At 40.5% G+C, this 10,487-nt stretch overlaps 2 protein-coding genes across 2 annotated transcripts in view; one reads left to right on the top strand and one right to left on the bottom strand.

Annotated features, from left to right (window-relative positions):
- Nucleotides 1-10,487, bottom strand: part of LOC146482885 (uncharacterized) — a 65,413-nt gene that overhangs the window by 37,612 nt on the left and 17,314 nt on the right. The gene's annotated exons all lie outside the window — the stretch shown is intronic.
- On the top strand, nt 547-9,089 carry LOC146482886 (uncharacterized). The gene is made up of 4 exons (XM_085106504.1): nt 547-1,203; nt 3,507-3,671; nt 4,754-4,877; nt 6,012-9,089. Exons 1-4 carry the CDS (start codon nt 1,122-1,124, stop codon nt 6,403-6,405), a joined length of 765 nt encoding a protein of 254 aa, XP_084962630.1. The 5' UTR covers nt 547-1,121; the 3' UTR covers nt 6,406-9,089.

Genomic DNA, 10,487 nt, shown 5'->3' with positions numbered 1-10,487 from the left:
CTCGCCTCCCACCAATGTGGCCCGGGTTCGATTCCCGGTCTCGGTGTCATATGTGGGTTGAGTTTGTTGTTGGTTCTCGTCCCTGCTCCGAGGGTTTTTCTCCGGGTACTCCGGTTTTCCTCCCTCCACAAAAAACCAACATTTCCAAATTCCAATTCGACCTGGAAACAGTGGATGGAACAGCCACCCCGTGGAATCCACTAAAATTCCCATCTATATGCCTGACTGCTAGCTACAAACAAATCGAGAAACATCGGAGGCAATAACTGGTTACTATTCTTCCTCTAAGCGTTATGAGAAGTCGTGGTTATGATTCCTCTAAGCGTGACAATCTTAAGAAGACTTAACAGCGTTCCAATGTTGCAAGCAACCGACCTTTGCGACTGTCTTTTAATTTCTCATTCCCAGATCCTCTCTTCTTCCTCAGCCGACGTAGACTCGGTATGAAAACAATTACTTGTTCCAAGTTCCTCGCAATCTAGAATGAACGCGCGGCTCTGGATAACCCAAACATAACTTTATGGTTACTACGGCATAAATGTTAATTCTTATGCTTTCACGGTAATTCATCGCACAATCTTTGTATCCACAAGCGGAATTTATGCATAAAACTGCAATGGAAAGCTCCAGAAGTGAAAAAAAAGGCCATGAATCCTCGACGACCAAGCTTTGCCGCAATACAAAGAAAGTCAGGAGTTATGCTTGAGCAACGCTATTGTTGAGTTTTATTTCTAGAAGCCATCAAACCCTGGGGCAAAAACTTCCTCTTTGTATTTTTCTTTCCATCCGTGAATGGTTGGATTGCTCTGACGAAAGCACAACGAAAAACAGCTAGCGTTCGCCAAAATAACGGAGTTAGTTAAAATCTTGAGCCTTTTCAGGAGTGCTTCTCAAGACGGTTGCTACTGTAATACACGTGGATTGAATTGAGCCCATAAGGCTCAAACTGTCGCAAAAGGACGGAAACTGTTTCTGTTTGGTTGATTAATTTCGCTGTGGCCGTCATCGATTCGAATTGCAAATTAACTAGAGCAATCTCTTTCATCGATCGACTATTGCCATTCCAGTTTAGTTTGGAGGCAGATTTTGTCTGAATTCTGAGAGGAATTAAATTGTATGATATGGCTTTTTGTTCGACGAGGACATGGTTGGTGACTCTTCTTGTTTCAGTTTTGCAAACTGTGTTCCTGTCTTCAACAATTGGTGAGTGAATTTTCACTTATATTCATTAACACACTAATTTATCCTTTAGCTGTGAATTATTGTTTATATGGTCAGGCCATGATCAGTGAGTGAGAAAGTTAACAGTCACTCGGAGCTGTGAATCTGTAAAGCATTTGGACTACAGTTACAATTCAAAATTCTGCCGTCAATTTCCATGTAAGATAAAAAACGATAGTGCTTTTCAATTATACATTCATTTCGAAGATTAATTTGCCCTTGAACGTGGAAAGGTCTGCTCAGTTGGGATTCGGCAAATTAGGGCCGTTTTATTGACAGAATCGCCGCGGCCTAAATCGTGACGCTTTCTATGGGGACACCTGTTTTCATTAACACGTGCAATGATACCTCGATAATCTACACCGGCCGGGCCTTCGAAGCGGTGTCACTTGCTGTTTTAACATGAAATAGCCTACATAACTCGACCATGGAACCGTACAAGACTGGAGTCAAGTGCATGCGTCTGCTTGCAAATGACTCCTTTATCTACTATAGGCAATCGTTTATCAGGCACAGAAAGCACTGATATGTCAATTTGTTCCTTACGCGGTTTCCACGCATCGCTCAATCGATTGAATAGCTAGTGTTGTTTGAGCAAGCGACAGGTTAAATTAGTATAAAGTTCCGCATGAGGTATATCTAGCCGATTTTAGTCAACTTTTTTCACTTTAAAATCACTTATACCTTTATCAGTAAGCACATATTGCTAGTAAGGAGCGTATTCAAAAATTTTTGCCCCGTTCACAACTGCAAATAAGGCTAGATTGTTCTAACTATAAGGTTTACCCGGCGCGTCTGGCAAAAAGAAGCTCATAGTTTTTAACTGTTGGTTGAAATAAAGAACAGAGGCATATAAATAAATTATTTCAAGAACTTGATCTGTTAAATTAGTTGAACCACAGCAAATTTGGGCAGGAACTTTCCAGGAGCAAAGATTATTATATAGTTCGGCTTTCCCGGATTTTTACTTATCCACATCGTATTTAACATTTGGGTCATCTTAATGTTACTCAACTGAAGCAAATAAAATATATATATGTATATATATAAGTTCTTAAGGCCTTCATTATTCGAAACTGATTGAGATAGAAAATTACAGCTTGTCATGGTTGAAGCGACTGGAATGAGATACAACTCAAACCTTCGTAAAAGACACGGTCATACAGGAAAATTTATGTCTGGTTTCGGAGGGATAGCACTGTTATTTTGTGAAAGAATGTAAGCCAAGCAATACCAGATCAAAAATTAAGAGAATACGATTTGATTCCTTTCTTATCGAAAATTGTCCACCCAGTGAATGGACGTGCACTAGGCGAGAATAATCAGTTAAGAATCGAAACAGATAAACCAGAACTTTCGATAGCAGTTTCATTGCTCACACAAATGTCCCTTCAAAATAACCTAAGACAGCCTGGTCTAATGTAGCCTGCGAACACAGACCATGGCAGACGTATTTCCGGCTGTCGCGTCTCTCAGCGGAGAGCAGCAACACACGGAAATGCGTTTGCGTTCGCAGGCTAGGTGTAACGGTAAGCTTGATGTGATTAATGCTTAAATTTTCTCAATCTGGTTGCCACTGTCGAACGGCAACCCCAGCCTATAATTCGTTTCAATAAAACTTAAGGTTTGACTTTGCAGCTGTAAGAATGGCAGTTGCTAGCTCTTTTATTAAGCTAGCACTCGTGAGGAACAATAGCGAACAAGTTGGTTGAAATGTTTTTGGGAGCTTTATGATGACGACCGCGACGGCAGCGAAAACGACGTCACTATTAAAACGAGTTTGTGTTTTTTCAAAAGTCGTCGCGATTATTCCAACTCGCTTTAAATGTCAAATGTAGGTGAAATTTCCTGGGGTTGAATTCTTGGAGACCAAGTTTACTGAAATAGAAAGAAAAAATTGTCGTCGGGTGTTTACGTCCTCCATAAAACATCTCATCAAGAAATTTCACGTGCTAGTCATGCAGTGAGGGCAAAGAAATTTACCAAAAAGTGTAATGCACGTGCCGAGTTGTTGTTTTGGTTATTAAGCCTATTGCTTTTTTTTTTGACGTTCCCCCTGTTCTCGTTGCCATCACCGCCGTCGTTGCTAGAGCTCCCCTTTACTCTGTGGAGTAAATCCTAGTATTGGTTTGTACGAATGAAAGCCATGCGAGCAATATTATGTTCTATTTGGTCTCGTGGTTTAAATTATGCTGTACAAAACACGCTGATTCTAACTTTTCAGTCGATTTTCAGTCTGTAGAGTCCCAATAACAAATGATTTCTTTCTTTCCTTTTCACAACAGCTGACCAATATGTTGGTCCTTGGAGCTCATGGAGTGAATGCTCGAAAACCTGTGATGGCGAACAGACCAGAGCAAGGCAATGCATTCGCTCGTCAGCAAAGTGTGAAGAGTCATTGGAGGACAAGAGAAAATGTAGCCAGAATACTTGGGATTCCTGGTGTTTTTGTGAGTATTTCTTGACGCACTTAACCTTTGGCAGAGGACAACATAAATTTGATGTATTTACATTAACAAACTGGAGAAATCTTACGTTGTGTAGTAGACATTTCCATCCATTTTTTTTTTTTATTATCACTGGCTCGTTAACTGGACCTTAGATAGTTTTGGTGGAAAGAAATCTCACCAGGAAATATTTTCGTGAGACAAAAAGTAACAGAAGAATAAAAATGACAGGTTTCTGGCGAGAAGATCCGAGAAGGATGACAGTTATATTGCTTGCTTTCCCGGAGACTATCGGTTATTCAACCAGGCATGATAATTCCGGGCAAGAAAATGAAAATACCCCTCTACCCCCTCCCCCCCCCCCCTTCCCCTTAACCAGGGCTAGACCTATCTCACGGTGTGGTCTCGGTTCAGATTCTATTCCTGTTTACACGGCACCTTGAATATGCTAGAGGGCTGAAAATTAGATCGGGTAAATGGCGATTTATGGAAAAGGGCATAAAGAACTTAGTAGGCGGTATACAATTTAGGTCGCGCTTGTTTTACTCAGCAAACAGCTCCAAAATTAGCTTACGTGTCTCAGTATTAATTGGCACGCTTTCCATTCGTCAGAAATGTTCAAACTAGTCGACCATTCACAAACGTTCTAATTTGAAGAATGATTATTTAAGCCTTAGAAGGAAGTATACCATTTTAACAACGTCCTAAAAAATATTATGAAGAGATTGTTGGGCCGGCCCTTCAAAATGGCGTACACCGGCGTACCTTTCACAAAAAAAACTTGTCTGTAGGCCAGCTCTTACAATAAATTTAAGCACCCTTGGTTAAACTGAAAGATCTCTGAAACTGTGAACACTAAACACATGCACCCCTTGGCATAAAGAAACAAAATCAAATAACACGCTGGAGCACGCATATATTTTGCCGAATGATATTTTAATTCTTCAGTGTTTCTTCCAGGAGGAATTCTATGTCCTACAAGAGTTTTAAATTGTTTGAATCTATTTCTTTACCCATTTTAAATAGTATTCTACCCACTTGGTTAATTCACATTGACTAATATTGGTTCGTTTATTTTCACTCAGCTGACGTCATGATTATCGCCTTAGCGGTTATTGGTGTAGCAATTCTTGTGGCAATCATCATCAGCATCGTTCTCTGTCACAGAAATAAAAAGGACAGGAAAAGACTGCAAGTTCATGAATCCAAGTAAGTGTACGTACACTAATCTTACCTCGGTAACCTTTTCGTCTGAAATAGGATCTGTGGCGAGTTATCTACTGTTATGACTAACTTGGGAGACAGTAGCAGGAGACTAAGAACAAATTGAAGGAATATAGACATAGTTTATAAAACACGTTTTGACTTAGGGTGCACTCGATTTATCCTATTCCGGAATAGGAATACACACAATGATTACAGGAAATCCCTCATGAGCGGTTTTTGGAGTTACGGCAGTACAAAATGGCTCTTAAATTGATTATGTGTCGGCGAAAGCTGCAGAAATGTAATCCCAACTTTACCAACAGCTATTCTGCTTATTCTGATTCCGGAATTACGGTCAATCGAACGCAACCTCATCCTCTTAGACCCAGGTTCAGTTAGTCCGGCGGGTAGCAGGGCCGGACTTTTGAAGGCGAAAGTTTACTTCGAAAACCCCTGCTACCAGCCGGACTTACTGACCCTGGGTCTCCGAGGGTGACGCAACCTTAATGAGACCCTCATTTACTTACCATTATACTTACCATTTACTTACCATTATTATTAACTCTTTTTCAATAGAACTCGCCTAAGCCAAGCTAAACCGCACCTAACCTTTTTGGTGAATACGCTTGTTATTGAATTTGACTCTGACTTGGATGCTCACAGCTGAAAATTAGTTAACTCTTTTACATGTATGTAAATTTCATTCCATGCTGCAGTGTCAATGAATGTAACCAAATGCGGAAAGGAAAGACTCATCTCCCTATGTAATACCACAAATATTCCGGTGACACGTTTTTATTCCAGCTAGCATGGCGCATATAATTCTGAATAAGAAACGAAACAAAATTTGTAGGTGATTAAGAAAAATTCTGCAAACTTTTTACTACTTGAACGGAATGATAACCAACGTTAACGTAGTTAACGTAGATAACGATAAATTAACAAGCTTAACTTACCAAAAACTGGACATTTCAAGAACCGACTATGATCTCCAAAGTTTGTTCAACGAACTGAACAAAATAATCGAAACTTGGCCTACCCAATGAAAACAGGTGCGCTGTTCCCAGTGGCAAGAGCAGATTTCCTGATTCAGTTTATGGGTTTCTTGCGAACTATCGTTTTGCTTTTAATTTGCAGGAATATTACGGAAGCTATAGAGCGAAGGTATGACGGCTCCATTAGCATGAGTCATTCACTCCGTCATTTTCCGTCCATCTCAACATTTCCTGATCCATTAAGGGAACCAGAGGAGATGGACCTTGACAACTTCGCTTTCGACCAGGAAAGTTTGAACGAGAGCATCCAATCGATGACCTTAGCGTTTGGCACCGATGAAGAATATCAGGCAGGGAGAACGCAAACGAAGGACCAAGAAAAACCAGTGTCGCTAAAGGTCGTTTCTGTCACGGAGACGCAAGTTATCGACCGTGCCGATGATCCGGAAAAGGAAGAAAAACCACCAGTTTACGCTGTTGTTGTGAAACCTACAAAAGATACTCAGCCGCCGGTGGATGATGCGGTGATGTTTTAGTTGCCGAGTTTAATGGATTACGTTTCTTATAAAATAAAAAAGGGCGTATTGGCTTCCTAAAATAACTTGACAGTTAAAGAACAAGGAAGTCAATTTACATGAAATAAATTGCAATATTGTGGCCGGAAAACACAGTGAAAAGAGACAGACACAACTAAGACAAAAACACGCACACGTACCAGCATCTACCTAACAAAATGAATAAATCATTGTTTATGCAAATTCCCAACCTGAATTAGCCTGTTTCAGGCCCTCGGTGTGTCGCAGGAGACGCGAAGAAGCGGGCGAGAGGAATGGAAATGAAGAGGCTCTCATTTTCAGAGCCTGGAACCGTCGGGTTAAACCAGAATTGGTTGATTCCGGGTTAATAAGTTTAATCTCAGCTGATGATTTGGCATTAACTTTATATATTAATTGTGTTACTAATTAACTCAGCAAATTGATAATCTGTTCATGTTGTCCTTCAGCAGCATGGTTAAAAATAAAAAAACACTGTTCAATTGAGGCCTTAAACTGCTGGGAGCGATTGCAGTTTACCTGACCCACTAAATATCTTACTTGAAAAAGGAGTGCTCCCGCAGTCCCAGAGTCGATGAATATTTAAATGAAGTGTGTAAAACAAGTGCTCCCGCAGTCCCGCAGTCCCAGAGTCGATGGGTACATAAATCTAAGTTTCGGCTCATGGATTTGCTTGTTTCGGTTCGTGCTTGTTTCGGTTCGTGCTTGTTTCGGTTCATGGATTAAAGAACGAGGTATATTCGTGTGTAGCGCGACGACTGTGGGACTGCGGGAGCAGCTTTTCAAGTAAGATATTTGGTGGGCCGGGTATTCTGCAATCTAGCCAACTGCTGTTTAAAAGTAAAAACTAAAATCCAAGCTTTCACCGATCAACGGCATCATCAGGGATGAGAAAATATTCCGTGCGCGCTATTTAACAATTATTCCATGAGCGCGCGTTGGATATGAGATGGTAAATTAAGACCTAAATAGCCAACGAGGCGCGAAGCGCCGAGTTGACTATAACTAATCTCATATCCAACAAGCGCGAATGGAATAATTGTTTTATTAAATTCTACGCTTTTGGATATTGCTTTTGAAGTTTACTGAATTTTTATATTTTAAGAAAAATTTCCTTCAAATTAAGACGACCGGATGTTCAGGCAACCTTCGACCAAAGCGCGCGAAACGTAATGATCACATGACACGCGCAGCGCTTTGCAAACGGAGTTGAATGAAAAATCGAAAGCGAAGAAAATCGGACACAGTCGGACATCTAAAATTCAAGAAACGTTTAAATGTACGAATTATAACCATTCTGAGACTAGCATTCAAGTGCTTTTGAAGTTCCAGCTCATTGAGAAGCGTAATAGTTGTGCACATTTGAGCAAATGTTCTGCTGTGTGGTGCCGAGCGAAGGAAGAGATAAGGGCTAGGACGGCTTTTTTCATGCTAAACTGAATTCCTCGCGGACGATTTAAAACACTTCAGGCAAGTCCAAGTGTACGAGGCACAACCTCACTGAGACAAGCATTCAGTGCAAGTTTTTAAACTTCAAGCTTATTTGAGAAGCGTATAAAGAGCTGTGCACATTTGTGCAAATGTTTTGCTGAGTGGTGCCGAGCGACGGAAACGAACATTATGGCCGCCGCTCGTAGGGATTTCATAGATGAACTTTTCCTGAAGTCCTCGTAAATGCGTAAAAACATAAAGGCAGGCATAAAGCTCTTCCTAAGAAATTTCTTCGATTGGCTTTAACCTCTTACCGCCAGGATTTGCAAGCCATCCTGAAATTTTTAAAGGTAACCGGTTGTTATTGTTGTTGTTATGTGATCCAAAAAATGTAAAATCTTGCAATTTTGAAGATTTTAAAGGAAACTTCAGAGATACGTACCATTAAATAGTGTCATACCGAACTTTGTGGCTTTTATTGTTCTTATATTGAGATGGCATTGTTTGGTATTTCTTTCTTTTCTTTTCTACATATTTCCGAAGAAATTTTTGCTTTGCGCGAAAACCGCTCGTAAAAAAGCCAGTGCTCATCTGATGGCGGATGCGTGCGATTGACGTAAACAAGGACCAAAATTTGACAAACTGACTCAGTTTGCGTAGGACTAAATCTGAAAGTCTACTCGTAACTTTCTTCACCTTCAAAGACGTTGACAGCATGTTTCGTTGACATTTTTGTACTTTCTGGAACAGCATTTGCGACCAGCTTTTTGCTGTAAACATGACTGGAAATCTAAAAAACGAGTTTGTTTTTCCTCCATGTAAAATAATAAAGATGAAAAGGTAAAAATTTTTGAGCTGGCTTTTTTCCGCTGGCTTTGTTTCTTTTCAATGGTAATAACAGGAGGGCAAATATCGACGCAGGCGGGGGTTATTGCGTGATAACTGTCCTGTAATTTGCACCACGTGACGTAAAGTAGCCAATAAAATCGCGCGAAAATTAATGGCTGGGTTATAAGAGCTGATAACCGAGATTTAGTGAACCAATCAGAACGCTAGAAATGCAATATCTGAGGCTGAGAATTTAATAAATATATATATGCAAAGAGAGTGTAGGGTGAAGGGTGAAATGTGTAAAAAATGTGACGTATGTGTGAAAGCTATAGAAATAAACTGTGAGTGTTATACAAGGTTCTAATGATGGATTGTAGTCTCTAAAATAAAATATTAAAAGAGCAGTTCCGCGAATTCAGTACATTCCTCTCGGGAATTGAGTGTGGGCTTGTATTTTCTGATGCAAAATGCTTCGTAGAGGCGTAGATTAGCGGGATCGTTTTCGCTCATAATAATTTCGATGTTAATACCTTTATGGTCGTTGTTCTGGCAGGAAGAGATGTGTTTTTTAACGGAGGAGTTATCGTTATTGATATATTCTCTTACGCGGTCATGGATGAAGCGTGTTATGCTACCAATGTATTGTTGATCGTAGCTGTTGCACGTGAGCTGGTACACTGCATTTCTTCGTAAACATACTCCGGTGTTAGCGATAAGGCATTTGTCTCTGGTGCATTTGCGCTCCGTGGAGGTGTGTGATAGGGCTTGTCTGAGCGTGTAGGACTTGTGGGCAACGCGTACTGGGATGTTTTCCTTTCTAAAAATCGGTTAGTGATCCTGTGATTGAGTCGTTCAGAAATGTAAGGGATCTTAAGGTACGACCACTCCGTGCCGGCAGGCTGAGATTTTCGTTGAAGATTTCGTGGGCGTTTTGTCCGCTCTATACTAGTCTCTGGGTAACTGTTAATGCGAAGGATGTCATCGAATGCGCCCAGGTGTTGTGTTGTAGATATATTTGAGGAGCATCGGTGTTCAATGCGTTTTCTCTCGTTGCGAATGACTGGCATGGGCATGGCTGACTGATAGAGGACAAATAGTGGTTTCTTGGCTGGCCTTTTGTAGAATTCAAAAGAACTGTTGCCATCCTGTGATATGGTTACTTTGAAGCCCAGCAACGACAGCGACAGGCCATTCGGTGTTGTTCGTGCACGTTGTTTATTATGTTATGGAAGTGGTCAGCTGTTTCTTCATTAGTCGTTTGGAGATAGATGTCGTCTACATATCTCTTGTAAGGGTTTATCATTAGGTGCGAGGAGAGGGCGTTGGATTCAAGTTGATCCATATAAATAGGATTCAGCAAATTGAATACACAGAATGAACACACTGTTTCATGAAATCTCCAGGAAATCACAAACGAAATATTAATCCTATGGGCCCAGTTGTTCAAAACCCGATAAGATAATCCTGGGTTAACGTGAAGTTTGATTCGAGTTTAATTACTAAACAATAATAATTATTCCAAAAGACTTTTGCCCCTCAGTTTTGGCAAAGACTTTTCTTTACCTTATCCTAAAAATCAGCTTTCAAAAACATTTTAACAAACGAGATACAAACCTCGGTTAATTTTTAATCGGGGATTAGCGTTAATCAGCCGTTCGAACAACCGGCTCCAGGTAGATAAACAGTCATCTTGACTCGCACTTTAAATTGCCACTGAAGGCACTTGTATAAAACTATCGTTCAATTTTTCATGAAAGACTTCCAGTCGCCCCTAATTCAGTTTGTTTTGATATCTCATGATC

The sequence above is a fragment of the Pavona decussata genome, unplaced genomic scaffold (assembly GCF_977016875.1).
Source record: "Pavona decussata unplaced genomic scaffold, jaPavDecu1.1 SCAFFOLD_41, whole genome shotgun sequence".
NCBI classification, from domain to species: domain Eukaryota; kingdom Metazoa; phylum Cnidaria; class Anthozoa; order Scleractinia; family Agariciidae; genus Pavona; species Pavona decussata.
Note: the sequence above shows the minus strand (reverse complement) of the source record. Positions and strands in the feature narration are given on the sequence as shown.